Genomic DNA, 21,949 nt, shown 5'->3' with positions numbered 1-21,949 from the left:
ATTTTTATACATTTTTACATTGCTTTGTCAGGTACGTGGGTAGGTAGGGGGGTGGTTAGGTAGATGGGTAGGTAGGTAGGTTGATGGGTAAGTAAGTAGGTTTGTGACTAGGTAGGTGGGTAGGAAGGTAGGTAGGTAGCTAATAAAGCAGGTAGTAAGGTAGATAGCTAATAAGGCAAGTGGGTAGCCAATAAAGTAGGTAGGTAGGTGGGTATGTTGGTAGGTGGGAAGGAAGGTAGGTAGCTAATAAAGTAGGTAGCTAGCTAATGAGACAGGTAAGTAGCCAATAAAGTAGGTAGGTGAATAGGTAGGTGGGTAGGTAGCTAGGTAGGTGGGTAGGAAGGTAGGTAGATAGCTAATGAGGCAGTAGCCAATAAAGTAGGCAGGTAGGGGGGTAGGTAGGTGGGTGGGTAGGTACTGTAGGTAGGTAGGTGGATGGGTGGGTAGGTATGTAGGTAGGTGGGTAGGTAAATACTACATGGAGTTCAGAAGCACATACTTCATCCCTTGTCCCTCCTACCTAGCCCTTTAAATATGTTTTGGTCTTTCACATCTAGGAGTAGAGGATCCTGATTCTTGTCAGAATGGAGGATCAGAGGGAAGTGCTAGGGATAGCCCTTCAAACAAAGACTGTCCACAGGTTCAATCCAAAACAAGTGTATTCAGAAATCTCCCAGAATGTTTGGTGAATCATCTGCAAGATTTGAAAAGTTTGACAACAACTGAATATCCTGAATTAATGTTTTCAGGTTTTTCTTGAGTAGATAGGCCAGTAATTTCACTTCTACTTGAGTGTTTACCACAATCACGGATTTCTCTCTATTTGAGGTGGTGTATGAAAATAGCTTCCCAGGGAAGGAGGGAGGAAACCATGAAAAAAATAAAGTGCCACATGGAGTGAGTGATTGAGGGAAAACGAGAAGGGGAGGAAGGAGGGAGATGAAGAGGGGAGGGTGTGTTGGGTGGGGTAGGGGGTCTGTGTGAGGCCTCTGCTTTATTTTCCTTGAAAGCTCCCTGAAAACCGCAGACACATGGTACAGAATTCCCCCTCACAGTCAGGAAGAGGGGAGGGAGGGAGAGACGTTTTTTTGGAAGAGAACACCACACTGTCTGCGATCGCACTCTGAAAAGAAGGGAGTGTGTGATTCAGACGTGCAAACACTCCGAGACACAAAAGAGAGAGAGAGAGATCTTTGAAGGAGCCGACAGGAAACCTCAAGAACATCATACCACCTCAGTTCCTCGTGGCTCTTTGGGAAAGTAGACGACCCCACTTTCCACGGGTGCTGGTGGTGGTGTGGGGGTGCTAATCCAACGTACAATGTGTTAAACTTTGACTGGCAGGTCCCTCAAACCCTCCCACCCTTCTCTTCACTCTGGGGCCCCTTTGAGCTCTGGTGATTAAGGACAAGCGTTGAAACTGGTATTTGGGCGGACTTGCATGCTGACTGGGAAAAAGGGAAGGGTCAGGTGGTTTGGATGGACCTGTTAGGGGCTTAAATGTACCCAATGCTCCTTAATTTAGATACTTAATTGGCTGATTAATGAAAGTGTTAAGCAAACTAAAATTTTAAAAACAGATCAAAATCCATGGTAAAAATTCTGCATCTGTCCTTATCAACTTCAGCTTGTTTTGTAAATTCTTTTCCCAACAGGACACCACAGCATGGGAACCAAACATCCATCACTTAAGGTCACACAAGGCAGAGGAACATAGAAGAGTAGCGCCATCTAATGGACGCTTTCTTGCACCTGCTTTTGGTGGAAATGCAGATCGCATCACCTTGAGTCAAATCAGCTAGATCTAGATCATTCTGAAGCAGCACAACAAGACAGAATTTTTATAACTCCAGCAAATAAACTCCCTAAAGCCACTTTTTTTCTTTAAGGGCTTGATTCAACATAAGCAAACCATGTAATGACTTATTTCCTTCACTTCCTCTCTATACTTATTAACAGCTTGGCAAAAGTATGAAAATCGAACTTCTCACAAACAGGAAGATGAAGTTTTTCCATCAAACCCGGAGACCAGCATGGTGAAATGCTCCTGCAAGCGAGAAAGAGGAGGTGGAAAATCTGTGTCAGCACAGAGAGTAGCCGCTGCCTGCCTGGAAAAATGAGGACACAAGGAATGGGAATACAATCAATTTATAAAAAGCCTCAAGTATGACCTTCCCTCATTCTCCCATCTTCATACTTGACATTACATTATGTAAATCATTTGCCAAATGAGGGAAAAGTCATGCACAGTAATCCACATTTGACCTCCATGGATTTTCCACTCATCTTAAGGGTTCACTTTCAGCCAGAAGAGGAAAGGACTTGAGGTTAGAGTTGGAGGATGTGATTTCATAGCCAGATGTAATTTATAAAACCTAGTATTTAATAATAATAGAATAATGATGATTACCAGCAATTATTGAAATCTGTTTGTCATACTCTTGAGTGTTTTCACCACAATGAATAACAGAAATCTAATCCAGTGCAAAGTCTTTAAAACATCAGTTCATTTTTTACATGAATAAACTTAGCCTTGCTTGATTAGGCCTCATTATTATTAGGCTATGTCTGACAAAAAGTTATTTTTATAGATCTAGGCCTTTAACTTTGTGAGACACAGATTTCTTAAAATACTATATATGGACAAAAGTATTTGGCCTCACCTGTTAATTATTGAATTCAGGTATTTCAATCAGACTTGTTACACAGGTGTACATAATCAAACCTAGTTGTCTCCATTTATGATACAAAATGGGTCAATCTGAAAAGCTCTGTGACTTCAAGTTTGGTACTGTGACAGGATGTCACCTTTGCAATAAGACAATTTGTGAAACTTCATCACTGCTGGATATTCCAAGGTCAACTGTGAGTGATAGCATTAGAAAGTGGAAGCGTTTAGGAACAACAGCAACGAAGCAGAAGACTGGTAAAATCAGGGGGTCAACAACTGCTAAGGGTTTCATGGAATGGGTTTCCATGACCAATCAGCAGCATGCAAGCCTCGCATCACCCAGCACAGTACCCCCCAGGGGTACGCAAAGTGACATAGGGGGTACGTGAAAAATAAAATAAATAATGATAATGTGATTTGAAAACAACCTGATTACATTTTGAAACTGGTGTAGAAATAGACATAGGCCTACAGTCTTAGGTGCCTGCTCACATTGCCAAAAAATCCCATATATAGGCTATTGGCTACCCAGTGTTAAGCAAATTGCTCTGTCAAAATGAATACATGTGCTTGACTCTCGTTGACTGATTGACACCTGTGGGTGTGTTTATGTAGAGTTGCTGTCACTCATGCTGGTCACCCAGCTAACCACCAAAAATGGATAAGTTCTTGAAATGTATATTTCTTTTTTCAAAAGTGAACTGGTGTTGCTCACTGAAAATGCTGGTAAATAAATCTATTTGGTGAGAAATAATTCACTTTAAGATATTTTATTTGTATGTTATGCATGCTAAATGTGGGAGGTGGGGGTGGCGGCAGGCCTACAGACACATTTCTTTTTCTAGCTGCTATAAGTATGTAAGAGTAGGGGGTACATGGCTGGAGGTCAAATGTCTGAAGGGGTACTGGCTGTGAAAAGTTTGGGAACCACTGGTGTAAGGCACTGGACTGTGGAGCTGTGGAAATGTTTTCTGTGTAGTGACAAATAATGCTTCTCTGTTTGGCAGTCTGATGGGCAAGTCCAGGTTTGGCAGATGCTGGGAGAACATTATCTGCCAGACTGCATTGTGCAGTAGTGAAGTTTGGTGGGAGGGATAATGGTACAGGCTGTTTTTGCAGGGTTTGGCCCCTTATCTCGAGTGAAGGGCAATCTTAATGCATCAGCATACCGAGACATTTTGGACAATGCTATGCTTCCAACTTTGTGACAACAGTTTGGGGAAGGCCCTTTTCTACTCCAACATGCATGTACCCAGTGCACAAAGCAAGGACCTGTTCAGAGCCCTGACTTCAACCCCATCCAGCACCTTTGATTTAAAATGAAACAGAGATTGCGAGCCAGGCCTTCACATACAACATCAGTCTCTGACTTCATAAATACTCTACAGAATGAATGGGCACAAATTTCCACAGAAACAGTCCAAAATCTTGTGGAAAGACTTCCATGAAAAGTGAAGCCAGTATTAGCTGCAAAAGGGGGCAAACTTTGCAATAAACCACATGTATGTGAATACAGTGTTGTTTTAGTTCATGTTGGTGTAGTTGTCAGGCAGACAAATACTTTTGTCCATGGTTACTTAGAGGTGTTGTCTTTGGATGTATTGCTGTGTCACAGCCTTAAGTCAACAGTTTAAAAAAATTAAAAAAAAAAAAAAAAAAAAGGGAAAGAAAATATTTTGTTAAATATGACATTTATCTGTCAAACAAGTGTTTGACACAATATTACCAACATATTTACATCTATTTGTATTATTTTCATTTAAACAAACAGCTAGCATAATTTGTTTTATTTAGCAATTCAAGACATTAACTATATCAGAAAGCATCAGGCAGCTGTAGGCTTCCCAAAATATTAAAATGACTGTTTTACAAATTAAAACAGGACACAAAAATATAAATTAAGACCACATTAAGACAGACTTATAAATTTTAAAGTTGTCACATAATACTGAAGTCTCAAACTAAGACTTGCTTTCTATGAATTTTAAAGTATTCATCACATCTTCTTCCATAAATTTTACCTTATTGCGTTTATCCCTTCACTTATTTAAACTTACAGCTGTCCTATATGCTATTATACATGTGTGCATAAACCAAAGGAGACTTGCAAAATTATGCTTTTGACAAGATTATGCTTAGATTAGATTATTCTATGGATTATAATTATTGGCTGCATTTTTTTTAAATGTGGGGACATAACTATTTGATAAAAGTCCTTCGAACTCACCTGACTACACGCTTACAGTAATTTGGTTAGGAATCACTTACAAGGTTGTTGCAAAGAACAAATTCAAATTACTTTTCCAAATTTTATTGAACGTTTGATCAACATTTCACTAAGCTCTCATTTGATCACTTCTCGACACATTCATAGACTTAAAAGAGACATTCCCAGCTGATATCCGTAGATAATCTAGTTCCAACAAATCCTCACTAAGTCTGTTGCTCTTTGTTGAAAAAACATCAAACATGTTTAAATCCCCACTTCCGCTTCCTTCATTATCCAAGAATAAATCTGTTTTGAACTCTGTGTCTTTACTTCTAACATCCTGCTCATTTTTCTCAACATGACTGAAATCCTCTGACTCATCTTCAGGGTCTCTACTTGAGTTGTCTCTACTGAATTTTTCATCCTCAGCAGTCCAGTCAACCACCTCTACTTCCTGCTTTGTTGCTGCTGTAATGTTTCCAATGCTGTCCTCACCAGTCGGTGTGATCGGTGTCTGGGTTGTTGCTCTGACACTGCTGAATGAAGCGCTTCCAAGAATATCAGAGAAGGTGAAAGCTTTAACTCTGGCATGTGGCTTAGGCATCCTAACTATGGCTACGTTCCCAGCATTATTGGTTGCAACATTAGACTCCTGGAGCCCTTTGGTGTCAACTTGTTTTACTTTCACACGTTTGCCCCTCACTGTAGAGCTGGTAGAACTGTTGAGCAGAGTTGCCCTCATTGGAACAGGTCTAGTGCTGTTGGATGTCCTTGGATGAGGGGCCTGAAGAGGCCCAGCTGATCCAACAAAAGTGGAGGGAGTTCCACCACTTTTGTACTTCCAGGTTGTTTCGTTCAAAGCATTTCCGAATCTGTTCCGAACAAGTTGGAATCCAGGAAAGTTGAAGAGTTTATGTTGTTCTTTGTATCTGTTTGGTGAGAATCCATCGACTGATTCTGTGCCTCCTGATGTCTCAAAATGTTTTTTAGGCTCACTTTCACTTATTGTTGAACCATGGTTGCTTCCTGGTTCTATTTTATCTGTTTTATTGTACTGAAATCTCTGAATCCTCTTGCTTATTGGTTGCAAAACCTGTGGGCTCCTAAATTTTAAACCTCCCAAATCTTCCTGGACCCCTTTAGATTTGTCTGGTTCGCTAAGTGAACCTTTGGCTCCCTCAAGTGGCCGTTTGCTAAACCCTTTAAGACCATATATTCTTCTGAACATCCTGAACTTTTTGTTCTCATTTGACCCAGCATCACTCTTAGGTACCAGAGGCTGGGCTTCCTTTGATACTGATGTGATTGGTCCTGGATTTCTCAAGGTTTGGATGGTATCTCGAGCACCTGGAGTTGAAGTTTGTTGTCTCTCAAGTTCTGGTGGTGTAGTTGTAGGAAATTGTCCTCTCTGGCTGAAACTATACTTTCGTGAGATAGAAGGGTATACATTTGTTGTTTTAAACTTCCTGTTGCCATATCTGTATCGCAGAGAGTTTGTACCTTCATTCAGACCTCTTGGTGAAACGGTAGATGGCTCCTTCAAAGATCTCCAGGGAGGATTTTGAAACCCTCTGAAGCCATAGATGTTTTTATTGTTTCGTCCAGGACTTGGAGTCTGCATTGATCCACTTGTAGTTGCATTAGGTGAGCTAGATTCCTTGTTAACAGTGGCAAAGTTGACTTGTATATTTGCATGAGGATTAGGGAGGAAAGTGTTCCTGGTGTCATCTATTCCTGGAACGGGATGTACTGATGTTGGAATGCCGGTTACAACTGATGTGCGATGGGATTGCAAGAGCCTATGAGTGTGAGAACCATCAGCAGTTTGATATACAGATGGGTGTTTTACATACTTAGTTGTGCTTTTTTGTTGAATATTTGATAAAAAATTGCCATTAACCTGTGCACCAGAGGGCTGTTGCATATGTGATACAGCAGGAGGACTGCCAGGTTTTGTATTCACTGACTGATATCCACCAGAAGACGTCTGGGAATCTTTAAACAGATACGACTGGATGTTCAATCTTGGCGTCTCTGTGCTTCCCAGGGATCGCCAACCCTGCGAGAAATCTGTGATGGATGATATTGGGGATTTTATCCTAGGGTTGCTTTTAATAACATTGATGTCTACACTTTTGCTGATTGATGGCGCGTGAGGAGCAGTTTGACCTGTGAAGCTTTGATATTTTCTTGATTGGATTGCTCTAGATGCACTCTGCACCAGGGATCCAGGGAGCTCATTTGTCTCCTTATCACTGCTGTAATGCCGTCTTTGAGCTGGCAGTGAAGCACTACGAGTCTGGGATGAAAAGGGGGAAGAGTAAGAGGATTGCCAAGTAGTTTTATCTTCCGCCTGGTTTGAAAAGTCAATCATAGGAACTTTGTAAGATTCCTGAGCAACTTGTGAATGACTGGAGCTCTGATAAAAGGGACTTGAAGCTTTATGTCTGGATGATTTCCTAATGATTGCTGGGTATGAACTGTACACATTTCCAGTTGTAGTGTGGTAATTTGCTCTGGTTTGAGGCCTCTCAGTGCCATCTCTTTCATGTTGATTGTTGCTAGTGAAAATGCTGTTTTCTGGCAGCTTTCCACTCTGCACTCTTGTTATTCCAGCATGGGAGTGTCTGTTATCTGGGTTGTTTTGATTGTAACCAAAGCCACCGCCTGTCAAAGGTTTTGATTGGCGGTTAATGATTGACGAAGTCTTTTTAAAATGCTTCACGTTCTCGGTTTTGCTTGAAGATCCTGATTGGAATCCAGTTTCGGTTGATAATGGACCAGTCACAAAGTGATGATGCAGGCTGTTTGGGGTGTACAGTTGTCTAAGGACTTTGTACTTCACTCTGTTTTCCACTTGGGTCGTTATTGGACTGACTAAAGGTGGAAAGGATACGGGAAATAAGAAAAATAAGTCAGTGATAAAACTAACAAGTCATTTGAATGGGCAATAACCATTGCAGCTGCTGGTTTTGAGGATAAAGGCACAGCAGCTTTAAACATTATCCTTATGCTTTGATATTCTGAATACTGTTAATTACCTTACAGCAAATGGTATCTGGGAAATTTAAACAGCTCCATAGGCAACCAAGTAACTGGCAGATTCTCATTTTACTGTTAAACAAAATTAATACAAAGCGACTGGTTTGCATTTACATGTGAACATGCAGGGAGTGGCAAGAGAGCAGAAAAATGTTTGTGTTGCTTGGCAACAGTCCCGTACCAGCCAGTAGAAACAAATAATCTAATCCACAAAGAATTATAATTTGTCATTGCACTTCCACTATAAATGGATCAATGGATTGGATTGGATTTTCACTATGACATTTATTCCACTAGAACTGTTGTTTTAACAGTTTTTCTCTTTCACTTTGGCTCAATTCTCTAATGAGAAATGCTTTTTTATAAAACATTTTGCTCAAACCTCTAAACCTGCGGTGTCCAAACCACAGCCCTCTGTGCTTTTTTTTTTTTTAACTAAAAAAGGGTGTCAAATGCTAAAAACAACATGAAGTTTGTATGTGACTGTATTTTACTTCCTGTTAATTCTGTAAACAAACGTTTTGTCAAGCAGAAGCTATTGATATGCTTTTTTCATGATTAAATCGAGACCACATTGTTAATTGTAGACTTATTGGCAACCAATATCTTGATTCTCAACAACCTGGTAAGTAAAGACAAAAGGATTTTGGTAGTTAATAGCAGCACTAATTGCATACATTTGCTCCACTTTCTGCTTTGTCTCATGGTTCAATTTATAAGGCGGATCATGCTTATCACCTCCCAGCTCTTATAGTTTATAAAGTTTGGCAACTTTGTGCGTTTTGCTCTTCTTTTGTGTCTAAATGTGGAGATGAGCCATTAATATCTCCCCATACAGCTAAACAGCCTAGAATTATAAAAATCTGACAGGCATATGAACAATGCAAGGACCTACAAAAAACTCTTGGACCCATATTGCCAAATCAACAGGAAGTTTGCTATTTTAAATTTTATTGGTAAATCAGATAAACTGCAAATGTCAGGTGGTGCAACCGCAATGACTGAAACCATACGCCATTGACCCTGGAACATTTATGCTTACAGGTAAGAGAATATTAAGACCATTGCATATAATGAGCCAAAATGAATGAGAAAAACTGTACTTAATATCTACACAGCTGAGACTACTTTCAGTAGTACTTCTAATTTTTATAGCAGCATTCCCTATGGTGTAATATTGCTTAGACACTGAATGTGAAACCAAAATAATATAATAAAAAATGACCCAGGTATAAAATTCCAACACTTATTTGCAGTTTGTTCTACTTTAATCTTGTGAAGATAAAACCATTATCCTGTGCTCAATCTGGACTAAAACCAATCAGCTGTGGCTTTAAAAACACAGCTATATCTCCTTCCAATCAGCTAACACATGCAAGAGACATTAAGATGAGCAATAGCTCACTGAAACTGCACACACAGCAGTTTTAGCCTCGCAGACACAGGCCTGTTCGCTCTCACCTCTTGCAGCATCTGGACACATGATAAACGACATGACAGCTGCACAGACCAGCACAAAGAGCCTGAAGGGAGGAAGAAAATATGCCCATTACCATTGTTTGAATTTATTAGAATCTTGAGGCTCTCCACCAAAAATAACCACCTATCTATCAAAGGTTCAAACCACAGTAGAAGAAGTCGATCAGATGTATTTACCTTAAATTGAGAGCAAGATTTTCTAACATGATGGACAGCTTCCTCCCAGGGCCGTGATTGTAAAAACAGGCTTTGAGATGAGTTGTGGTTGTGATGTCAATCCATGTGTTTTCCTTGTCAAACAAAGGAGTGACTGTGCTCTGGACTCTGCTGCTGGTTGGGAAACTGATTGGAGGAAATGCTGATCACCTGGCTGGGAGAGAAACCACTTCCTGAAGCTGATTTCTGCTTTGTGGCTTTAAAATGTGATTATGTCTGTAAGCATTGGTGTTTTCTTTGGATCAACACAGGCTTGAAGTTCTTCATGATTTTTGTTTTGCATCTATTTTATTCTCATCATATGTTTATATGAAATGAAGATGGAAGAGGCAGCTAGAAACTGGTTGTGGGTGACTTTGTCATACAGTAAATACAAATACACTAAATAAAAAAGGTTTACTGTCACCTTAGAAAATGCCGTTAAAGCTCATTTTAAAGCTACACATGTGGCCAGAGTTGAAGTGATGGATCAGTTTTGTTTCAGATCATGGTAAGTTCATAAAGCACATGCTGACTCATCTTATTAAAACTCTCAACCAGTGTTCATACAAAATACTTCTGAGGATGTGATGAATCAAAAAATTTAAAATATTTATACTGGAAAAAAACTCAACCACAGAAAGTAAGTTTAGACCAATACTCGTTTATTTACACTTGAATATATTTAACACATGTTGATTTAAAAATAAATATAATTAAAGTAATAAATAATATACATAAGTACAGTAACAGTCGTAAAAAAATTGTTATTCTAAATTCAAAAGTTTTTCATTTTTGTTTCACAGTGACAGAGTGGTCCACACACAGTGGATCTCAACTGGTTTATTTTGAGGACCCACTACCAGCTTTTCATGAGAAATTACAACACAAATTTCCATACAATTTCGACCACTTGAATTAATCAATGAAAATGTTGCCATTTGGAGGTTAAATGGCACAAAACATACGATAAAACAAACATTTTTAAAAGTGCATTCATATTTGATTTCACTCTGTTTCCTGTGAGAATATTTAAAAATGCGTATTTTCTCAACACCTTGTAATAGGAAAACCAGTTTTGTTATCCCAGGACATTGATACATATGTAGAGTTCACAAAGAAAGAAAATACTCACAACCAACAGAGTAATGGAATTAAATATATTATGTGTGTCTGCTTAGGGCTTCCGTACATCATAGATTTTTTGCCACATTTACTACATTCATGACCCAATGAAAACAGCTCATCGACCAACTTTTGGTCATGACCCATCAGTTAAGGGCCACCGATTTAGAATAAATATAAATTATATAAATATTGTCCAGGTTATCTGAAGCAGTAGATTCCTTAAAACATGTAGCTGGCCATCATGGCGAGGTTCCTCATGTCATCGTTGGTCATACAGTCTGTAAAAGAAAACAGAACACATTAGAACACATTAGAATACTGGTTTATCCACTAAATTAAAAAAGGCACTGGTATGTAAATGCTCATTTTATTCTGCTCTAGACTATTTCAGGGCTTCTTCTGTAAATATAAAAAATTAGCCTATATGCTAAATAGGGGGGACACTTTATGCTAGCATTGTGTATTGCATTACAAGTGCATTTAGTGCTGCATAAAAAAGTTTTACACAAACACTGGCAGCCAATAAAATCTCCTTAAAAGAAAAGAAAGAATAATTTAAGAAAATATATTAAGAAAGAAAAATCAAGTAAATTAAATTGAAAATGAATAAACAAAAAATGAAAAAAAAATATATATATATTCCTAAATTACTTTCTATTTCTTAACAGATAAAAAATTATGAAAATAGAAATAAATACAGTTAAAATAAAAAGAAATAAAATAAAACATTAGAACAATAATACAAAAAATCAAATGAAATTGAAAAAAACACAAGTAATTTTGATAAAAACAATAAAATAAATAAATAATAAATAAATAAAAGAGTTTACCATATACCAGTGGTGAAAGACTGTAAGAGAGAATTTATATTTATATTTTCCTGGCAGATTTTTTCGTTAAAGTTCATAATTAAATGGTATTTGAATCTCATACAGTAAGTGCAGCCATTGCCACCGACCATATTTAGAAAAAGCTTTCAGAACTTAAAGAACTACTTACTTTGTCGTGAACTCCTTCCGCTAATCGTCCTCCAAACTTTACTCCAGGACCGCCGCAGCCTGCCTCCTCGAGAGCCCGGGGAAGAGTTGCTTTCTTCGGCTGTAGTCCCGGGAAGCGTCCTCTCTTCGTTGTCATCGCTGCCTTCTAGAACGCGACCTTCCTCTTCCTCCTCCTCCTGGTCGTCCTCGTCCTCTCTATCGAGGACTCCCACAGCTAGTAGCCGCTCCAGGACGTCTTCATCCACCCTTAGCTCGACTCTGATCCGTCTGTCGCCCGGGATGGATGTGGTATGTCGACACAGCGGGCAGACGATGGACCTGTCGGCTCCCAGACGTGCCTCATCACCGGCTCCCCCCCGAGGAGGAGCTCGTGAGAGGGCCAGCAGGCAGCTCTCACAGAAGCTGTGTTTGCAGTGGAGCTCCCGGGGACACCGTCGACCTGCGTTATAAATCCGGTAACAAATTCCGCACTCAAGCTCTGAATACATGGTGCTGTTTGGTGGAGGCTCCGGGATTCACCTCGAGGTTTGAATAAGCAGTGAGAAGTGAGTTGCCCAGACTTATACCGGAGGGTGTGAGGAAGTGCGTGGGAGGGCAGTAGTAGATTTGAGCCAAATAAAGTGAGTCATCACTCTCAAAATACACGTGATGCAATAAGAAGTAACACACAAAGACACTGTGACAAACATTTAAGAGAATATTAAGTTTGATTATCCAGAACTGATAAGTTACACTAACAGATGTTATTGATTAAACTCTAGTTTCATATTTTAGCTGGAAGATTGTTATCAGACTCTATTTAGGTGTTATAAATTGTACAGACTTGTTTCAGTGGAAAACCCCCCTCTAAATGCCATCAAGGCTTTCCCAGAACTGAAGAGGAGCAGTGTTTGGTGCCAATACGGTGGCAAAAACTTAACCCGGCACCTTTTATGATGCCCTGCATGCTAGAAAATATACAAGCCAACTTTCCAAAAAAGTTGGGACATCATCAACACCCTGAAGCTCAACCAACTTCTCTGGGCTTTGGTTAATCTGAGATGGACTGACCAAATTCAGCATGTGTCCGTATTTAACAAAAACAAACAACAAAGTTTATCAGTTTGAACATTAGATATTCTGTCTTTGTGCTGTGTTCAAATGGATGTAGATTGAAAAGGATTTCACTGAAAATCACTCTTTTCTGTTTTCATTCTCAACATCCCACCTTTTTTGGAATTGTTTTTACTTTTCCATGTCCTACTGAGTGTGTAGCTGGTGCCCTTTTAGTTTCATTTTGCCAAAGCCACTCTAACGGCCTTTATCCACCACTGGTCTCTATTAATGATTCCCTTTCTTAACCTAACTGGAGCTTAGCTACTGCCCTCATTGATACTTGCAGGTGTGTATCTCTGCGTGAGTGCGGTGACGTCAACCCTCTCTTTGGTAATTCCCAAACAAGCCACTTCCTAGCTGTTGTTACAGCCTGAACTCCTTTCATGGTGATTTCCGCTGAAATCTTGGCCAACAATCACACACTGTCTTACCCTGAGTCAGTAAGTGTGTGTATGCCTCCATGCCTGTGTGCATGGATTTTATAATCTTTTGTTAATTTTTTGTAGGGGCCTTCCCGCTTTGACCCTGGACTTACTGTAACATGTTTGTTAGTTTATTGCACAATCTTTTCATGTGTCTAACAGTAAAAAATTGTTTATTTTTACTGGTGAATTAGATTTAGCAGAACTGATAAGCTTTTTAAAAAGGTTAGGGGGAATTAAACAAAGCAGAATTTGGTTCTTAAAATACTGTATTTTATTCTCCAGCTGAGTTTTAGACAGCTGGTTTAATCCACACTAACATTATAACTTCTGGTGCCAAAGTGTCCAGGGTTAACTACTCTGCAAAAAAACCTGACACTGGTTGATGCATATTTTCCCCAACTCTCTCTCCCCATATTTTCTCTCTCTCTTCAACTAATATTTTATAAAGTTCTCTTATAAAGGCAAAAAGTCTTTGGAAGAAAGAGCAAAACATGCAGCCTTTTAAGCTGGGGATCACCTGAGTGCAATGAATGTGTCTGAAGTGATTGTAGTATGAAGAAACCTGTGTCTGCAAGGTCCAGTCACTGTTTAATCAGTATTCCTGGCTACCATTACACCATGAAGACAAAAGAACACTCCAAGCAACTCAGAAGAAAGATTATTGAAAAGTATAAGTCAGGGTATGTATTTTAAAAAAAAAATCCAAGGCACTGGGACTACAAGCACTTAATGGCTAGTCCTTTTTGAATTAGGTCAGTTCTTTGATTTTATAAACCAGTCATGGTCAATATAACTTGTCTTTTTTGTCAAGACCAAAAAAAACTTTAAATATCAAAGTGAAAACAGATTTCTACAAAGTGATGTTAATTATATTATGTAAGGTAAAATAAGTGTCTGCATAAATATTCACCCCCTTCAAGTCAGTATTTAGTAGATCCACCTTTGGCTGGAATGACAGCACTGAGTCTGTGTGGATAGGTCTAAATCAGGCTTGCACATCTGAACACTGTAATTCTACTCCATTCTTCTTTGCAAAACTGCTCAAACTCACAGCCCTTTTTATGTCCAGCCATATATATTCTCTGTTGGACTGAGGTCTGGGCTTTGACTCAGCCACTCCAGAACATTCACCTTGTTGACTTTAAACCATTTCTGTGTAGCTTTCTCTGTATGCTTCAGGTCATTGTCTTGCTGGAAAATAAATCTTCTCTAAAGCCATAGCTCTCTTACAGACTGAATAAGATTGTCTTCCAGGATTTTCCTATATTCTGCCGTATTCATTTTACCCTCTACCTTTTCAAGCCATCCGGGGCCAGCTGCCAAGAAGCATCCCCACAGCATTATGCTGCCACCTCTGCGCTTGTGGTGATGTGCAGTGTCTGGTGTCTGCCAAACAGCAAATTGCCTGATGGCCCAAAAGTACCATTTCGGCCTTATCAGGCCAAAGGACGTTCTTCCACTTGACCATGGAGTCTCCCACATGGTTTTTGGCAACCTCTAAACAAGATTTAAGCTGAGTTTTCTGCAACAGTGGCTTCCTCTTTGCAACTCTACCATAAAACTTTGACTGGTGAAGAAATCAGGCACCAGTTGTATGCAGAGGCTCTCCCATCTCAGCTGCTGAAGCTTGTAACTCCTTCGGTGTAGTCATAGGTGTCTTGGTGGCCTCTCTCACTAGTCTCCTTCTTGCACTGTCACTCAATGTGTGAGGACAGCCTGATCTAGGCAAATTTACACATGTGCCTTTTTCCTTCCATTACTTGATGATGGATTTAACTAAAATCCATGGGTGTTCAGTACCTTGGATTTTTTTGTATCCATCCCCTAACTTATTATTATTCACTATGTTCAAGCTGCACTGTATTGTATATTTTACTGTATAATCTTTATTCTGTTTTTTTTGTATGTCACTGTGTATTTTCTATGTACATATCCGTATTTATTATGCTATCTATCTATCTATCTATCTATCTATCTATCTATCTATCTATCTATCTATCTATCTATTTTATACTTTTCAGTAACCTTTTCTCTTAGTCCTCTGAGAGTGTTCTTTTGTCTTCATGATGTAATGGTAGCCAGGAACACTAGTAATTAGTGACCAGACCTTCCAGACACAGGCGTCTTTATACTACAATCATCTGAGACCCTTTTGCTGTACTCAGGTGATCCCTATTTCACTAATTGTGAGACTACTAGAACAGATTGGCTGGACCTCTGCTGGATTAGATCAGTCACTGTGTAGAAATCTGTTTTCACTTTGACATTAAAGAGTTTTTTTTGTTGTTGTTTTTTTGTCAAGAAAGCCAAAGTACATTGACCATGATTGATTTGTAAAATTAATAAAAGAAGAAAACATCCAAGTGGATGAATACTTTATATAGGCACTGTATTTCAAATATTTTGTATGCCTTTTATATAAAGGACAATAAATTAGGTTGGAAACTGTGAGAGAGGTAGTCTTGATTGACCTGTGAGGAAGAAGTTGCAGGCCTGATTAGAACCTGAGCCACCCACTTGGAGGACAACAGCTTCTGCACATGTGGCGCACGTACCACTCAAACAAATCTAGGCTACTAGCACCCTGTTTGTTTACTTTAGTCCGACCGGTTGTGTTCAATCATTACTACTGAACATAACAGTGTAGTTGTCTTGCACAAGTTGGTAACATTAAATCACTTAATCAGGAGCCAATGATATGTGCAGAACTGATCTGTCAATAATTCAAATGTTTGCTCTACACAGTAATGTTCCCTAGCCCTCTAAATAAAAACACATCAGCTGTGCTGTGCCCACAGCATACTGATTTCCAGTACATGGCATGCTGCACACAAGTTATTTTAAAAGACAGATGACTTCTTCATTAAATGTAAAAAATGAATAATAATAATGATAACACCCTAATCCACACTGTGGAATTTAAAAAGCCCAACATGCTGACTATGTGGACACTTAATAACATAGTATAGGAGTAGAGTAAGACTGCTCAGGATCAAGAGCCTCCAATCTGTCATTTTCTAGCTTATGTATCCTGGTAACCTGCACATCACCAAGGGTTTAATTAATGCAGCGCAAACCACACAGAGATGCCTCATGGGGGAAGAGACGCAGAAATGAGGACAAGTAGAATCAGGTGAGACGGAGCAAAACAGGAGGCTGACAGTGAACAAGGCTCAGACATGCAGCAGGAGAGAAACTTGAGTTTTTAATGTGCACACAAGAAAAGGGAGGAAGACACTCTGCCAGGATGAGATGTACCAACATGAGGAAGAGTGTGATTAGTGAGAGCTGGGGAAGTACCCGGGTCGGAGGTGGGCATCAAAGTGAGCTGTGATCAAAGGGAGAGTGCAGCGGGTAAGTGGCGCTCTTATCTGCTGCTGAGTGTGTTCTGATGGATCGCTGCCAAATTCTCAGTCTAATCTCACTGAAACTGGTGGCCTACATAGAAACCAAAGAGCTCAATTATTCATGCAAAGAATCTATGCTGTTCTAACTTCAAAGTTTTTCTCTCAAAGGTACATGCAGTTAGATTTTTAACAACAATTACAATTGCTTTAATTCCATGAACCAACTCAAAGGAGACCCCCTCTGCTTAGCAACAATCTTCTCATGAGTGAACTGGGATTGCCTTGTTGTTGTACCATGTGAGCTACACACAGGTACAAATGATAAATGTCTCGAAAGCAAATCAAAATCTAAATTTTTTAATCATAAATCAAATTGTAATTGTAAGTCATACATCCATAAAGACACAATAAAAGTCAGACAAGTTCCAGTAACAACTTAGAGTAATTGTAAAAATGCTCATTTATCCTCTTTGAGGTGAGTTTTGTTATCCTTACAAAGCTGAATGACTGTAAATAAAGGTCCAACTAGCTATGTCAAAGGGTAAAAGTTTGCATATCATCAGGTAGATCAGTATTTATTTTGAAACAGTATTTCATTTTGATAAGCGTCTTATTTTGAGACACCGTTGAGTGTGTTTTATTTTGAAATCCTGGTCATGCCCTGACATGTCCTTCAAATTAAAAGCATGTTATAGACTTTTTGGGACATGTTTGTCTTCTGGGCACATATCTAAGACCCGCTGAAAATGGCTTCGTGACCCTACTTCGGGTCCAATTGTGGCATCGTAGACGACCATGATTGATTTGGTGAAGTAGTTAGGCTTATTGGCCAGAGATACATCCAAGGGTGAGAAATCTAACTTTTAACAAAAAAGCATAATAATTCTTCAGCAGACCACTATGACACATTTTATGGCAGGAAAATCATTGAATACCATCATCACCATTTCACATCTATTCAATGTGAATGGAGGTCTCTTCTAAAGAAGTTCATGGGTAAAGGAAAATTACAGTTGCACCTCATTAAAATGGCAAACTTATAACAACAATAAACCACAACATTAACTTCACCTTTCTGCATGGTTCACCATCCCAATCTAGAAAACACTCCCACCTTTTGAGCTATGTGCTATCAGCCAAAATAACACATTAACATCCAAGTTAAGCTAACTGATAATATTTTTAACATGACTTCCTTTACTCAATCTTGTCTCATGTATTCAAAGAAGCATCTTTAAAAAAGCAGTGGTATAATTCCCAGAATTAAAGGGGAATTATACCAAGATATCTGGTTTTAGAAAAAGAGGATGTGCACAGGCACATGTGTTCATGCAGTAACTGTTATTGCAGTGACTTATGACTTCCTTAAACAGCTCTTGTGTTTTTTATTTCTTAACTTCCCGGACATGCTGAGTGTGCAGGCCAGCTTACTCTACATGGGACAGGGGTTATTACGAGTAGGTTGTAGGGGGGAATAGTGAGACAGTGGATGTCTGACTGGTTTAATGAATGAATGCAATGACTCATGGGCTGAAGAATGTGCTTCATTAAACAAAGACGACACAAAGCAGCATCTTGAGGAGAGCAGATTGGGACATTTAAAACATCTGGAGGCCTTACAGAAGTTGTTCTCTCTTGACAGATTTATTCTTATCATCGCTGAGTTCCCAGAGCGCCTCCATAAGCACCCTCCACTCACAATGACAGGGGATGTTGTCCCACTTCCCCAGCAGGGGGACACAGCTGCAGCAGCACCCATCCCTAGCTCAACCCCTGGGGAGCCAATGGATGTGGAGTGTCCCATCTGCTACCAAGAGTACAACCAGTACAACAAATGCCCCCGGATGCTGGAGTGCCTCCATGTTTTCTGCACCGAGTGCCTCCAGAGGATCCAGCTCTGCTCCTCTGATCCCGCTGACCCTCACAGCCCGCCTGCCATCCCTTGCCCACTCTGCCGCCACCTCACCCTTTTAGAGGCTGGGGATGCCCTCTCCTTACCCTGCAACTCCCACATCTTGGCCAGGCTGCCCCCCGTGGCCTTCCACATGCCTGTACCCATGGCAACTCGTCTGGCAACAGTCACCCAGAGGGTGGTGTTGTCCCTGGAGGGCAACAGTAGCGACACCCGCTTCATCATCCTGCCCACCGTCAGCCTAAGGGTACAGCAGATGGACCCGGACAGGTCGTACGGCACGGCGCCAGGCCTGATGGGAGAAGAGGAAGTCATACAGCAGAGTAAGAAGACGCTGTTCTGCGTGCAGCTGCTGGCTGTCATCTTCTGGGTGCTGTTTATGATCACCTGTGTGGTTGGGGTTGTGTTTGGGCCACATTTCTTAAACAGAAAACTCTAAAAAGAGATTAGGAATATCCTTTAGTAACACAATCATAGCTAACAGGGGAATCTCTCTGTAAATCTAGAAGTGTTGGAAAAAAAATATTTTCTAAAATTATGTTTGTTGTGAAAATATAGTTGAATGTTTTGGTTGCTATCCATGGCTCTAGCTCTTTATTTACAGAAAAGCCCATTTACAGTCAAAAATAACAGCATAGGGCTCTTCATAGATGATAGACAGGCAGAGTGCTCCCTCTAGTGGTTAAAGTGGAAATGACAAAGCCAAGGAATATAAAACTAAAATACATTTCTTTTTTTCCTTCACAGTTTCAACATTTTTTCCATGCTTGTTTGATTATTGCTAATATATACTATTATTAAATTATTATCCTTCTGATGGCTGCCTCGCTGGCTTACTCAACACATTCACAGCCTTTCTGCTACACTGAGTTAAAAAAAGGGTTTCCTTGGATACATGTGATCACTTTCAGTTGTAAGGCATTTCATGCCATAAAAGTTCATAGATTATTCATAATTCAGTCAGAGTCCTGGGTCAAAAAACCCTCAACAGTGCCTTATTTTGTTGTTGGCTTTTGGATACTGTGACGATGAAACTTGGAATCTGCATTTTCAGTCAGAGCAGCAGAAAAGCGAAACTCATTTCTCACCCAGATCAGAGACTAGGTGAGCTTCAGTGTTTTTCAGCTAGCCTGAAATCATGGCTCAAGGCAAATAAAACATGATCACTGATTCAAACCTTAGAATGCAACTGTCTTAAAGAGAATGTAATGTGATTTGAAGTGTCTGATGTGATTTACTGCTGTGAAATTTGTTTTGCTTTGACTTTTTTCATATTGTTTTAAATTGTTTTGTATGTTTTTACATCTTCCTGTCCAGAGATCAGAGATTTAAATTAGCTTTATAGCTAACTCTGACTTAACAGTTGTGTTATGCATGGTCCCTGACGAATAAAGATGATTAGCTAAACTGAAATGGTATCGTTTATTATCTTTATTGATACAAATGGATTAAAGCTCTAGAAATGTACTGTGCTCCATCAGTGTTCTTGTACTTCCTTCGAGCTATGTGGATTTGTTTTTGTCATGTAATCGGGGAATCATTTGACTTCTAAACCTGGTTATCAGTTTACATGAAGAGTAAATCTAATTCAGTACAAAACGTCCAACAACTGAAGTTCTAAACTAATATTTATTGAGTGTCCAGTCATGTTGAAGTTATGGTTTAAGCAGATCCAGCTCTATTATTTTGCCGCCCTATGTTAGATTAAATTGGTGCCCCCCCGTCCCCAGTTCTCCATCATCACCCCTGAGAATGTTAAGAAAGTTTACTCACTAAAACTAGCATATGATTTTTGTTTTTGACTGTAGTTAAAATCATTTTTCATATAATGCACAGTGACATGTTGAAAAATGAATTCAGTGATGATTTGACATTACTCGTGGTTTTTCCCCCATGATTTTTTGATAAAAAGCTCTATTTTGATTATATTTTATGAACTCTGAGTATGAAATCCAGGAGTTGATAATGTGTTGTGTTGCTGCTTCATTCAAAATGTGCAAAGCTCACGTTGGTGCCCCCTTCAGCATGGCACACTAGGCACCCTTCTATATTGCTTATACCCAGAATCGGCCCTATAATTGATTGTCTCATAATCGACAATAAATTTTGGGATTCAACAAACTAACCAGTACTAACACACAGCCTTTGGTGCCTTGCTCCAGTGCAGTGGAGGACCTAGTGAGTTAGTTGTACAGCTGAAGGGGCGTACATGTTGAACCATCTTCTTCCTCTACTTTCCTGACTTGTCTGTTCACACTGGTCACTCATAGCAAGATGTTTTCCTGCAGGTTACCTGTCAGTCTATGAAGTGCTGGGAAAGGGGACTGGCAGGGAAGTTTCACATTTAAGTCAGGATGAAAAAATTTACTATTTGCATTCACACATGCATCTCAATGAAGAGAAAATCTGGGGATTTTCAGGTGTTTTGTGCAGGCATGATATAAATACAGTGTTATAAGACTTGTATTAAGGTACAGAAAACATCTGGGGTTTAAGCAACGGGAGTAATAAATTATGTGGAATATAATCAACATACATTCATATATTTTGATTATTGCTGTCAGTCAATAAAAACAAATTAATTACATACTTTGCAATTAATTAATTGCGTATGTTGATGATTTGAGAAAGATTGCATAACTGGTCAAATTAAAGATAAAAGTAACTAAACAATTAGAAAGCACATGCTTCTTAATGTTGTCAAAATGTTCTACTAGCTTTGAAACAGGAGAGGTGGGAATGAGGGCAGATTGTCCCCTTATTAGTCAATCTAGGTTGGGGCTAATCTGTAAGGTATGGATTTTATCAAATAATTATATAAAAATAAGAGTATAAAAGATTTTTACATGTTCCATTTGAAGTTACAAAGCCACTTTAGTTGGTTGTGTGATGGTATCAGAGTGCGATTAATCGGCAGGAAAATTTTCAATCAAAATTTTCACCCCTGTGATTAATTAATATGAATAAATCAAAAAAATTGAAAGCATTAATTATAATTTATTTTTAAATTCAATATTAATTCAGATTAAGTTTGGGAAATAATTGTTTTTGATGCAATTACTAAAAACTTTCATATGAATAAGCTTTTTAAAACAATAACATATTTGGTATTACTATGTAGTGTGTTTTTATTACCTTGCAAATCCTTGTGTGAAAAAATAGTGAGTTGTTTAAAATGCAGAGACTATTGAGTCACACTAAACAAAGCATGTGATGACAGATAATTCACCTAATAGTTAAAGAATTAATGCAAACAGGAAAAAAAGATACATCTTTTTCATAATTTTCCTGCAAATGTGTGAAAGTTACTTTAATTATTTCAGATTTTTTTTTTCTAAAAACACAAGATAATTCCCAAACTTACTTCTCCAAGCACAAACCATGCCTGGGAGAGTACGTAAAAGGGGGGATACGCGCTTACGTCACACGCCGCGTTGGCTCGCAAAAA

At 39.2% G+C, this 21,949-nt stretch overlaps 3 protein-coding genes across 3 annotated transcripts; 1 reads left to right on the top strand and 2 right to left on the bottom strand.

Annotated features, from left to right (window-relative positions):
- Positions 1-4,972: 4,972 nt before the first annotated feature.
- On the bottom strand, positions 4,973-9,734 carry LOC121504132. The gene is made up of 3 exons (XM_041778762.1): positions 9,579-9,734; positions 9,384-9,445; positions 4,973-7,757 (listed from the first exon to the last, which is right to left on the bottom strand). Exons 1-3 carry the CDS (start codon positions 9,605-9,607, stop codon positions 5,008-5,010), a joined length of 2,841 nt encoding a protein of 946 aa, XP_041634696.1. The 5' UTR covers positions 9,608-9,734; the 3' UTR covers positions 4,973-5,007.
- A 506-nt stretch (positions 9,735-10,240) lies between these two features.
- On the bottom strand, positions 10,241-12,303 carry si:ch73-335l21.4 (E3 ubiquitin-protein ligase-like). Its single transcript, XM_041779662.1, has 2 exons — positions 11,724-12,303; positions 10,241-11,002 (listed from the first exon to the last, which is right to left on the bottom strand). Exons 1-2 carry the CDS (start codon positions 12,208-12,210, stop codon positions 10,944-10,946), a joined length of 546 nt encoding a protein of 181 aa, XP_041635596.1. The 5' UTR covers positions 12,211-12,303; the 3' UTR covers positions 10,241-10,943.
- Positions 12,304-18,289: 5,986 nt separating this feature from the next.
- si:ch73-335l21.2 (RING finger domain-containing protein) lies at positions 18,290-19,323 on the top strand. The gene has a single exon (XM_041780133.1). It carries the CDS (start codon positions 18,290-18,292, stop codon positions 18,938-18,940), a length of 651 nt encoding a protein of 216 aa, XP_041636067.1. The 3' UTR covers positions 18,941-19,323.
- Positions 19,324-21,949: the final 2,626 nt, after the last annotated feature.

Source organism: Cheilinus undulatus, linkage group 22 (assembly GCF_018320785.1).
Source record: "Cheilinus undulatus linkage group 22, ASM1832078v1, whole genome shotgun sequence".
In the NCBI taxonomy this organism is placed as follows: Eukaryota; Metazoa; Chordata; class Actinopteri; order Labriformes; family Labridae; genus Cheilinus; species Cheilinus undulatus.
Note: the sequence above shows the minus strand (reverse complement) of the source record. Positions and strands in the feature narration are given on the sequence as shown.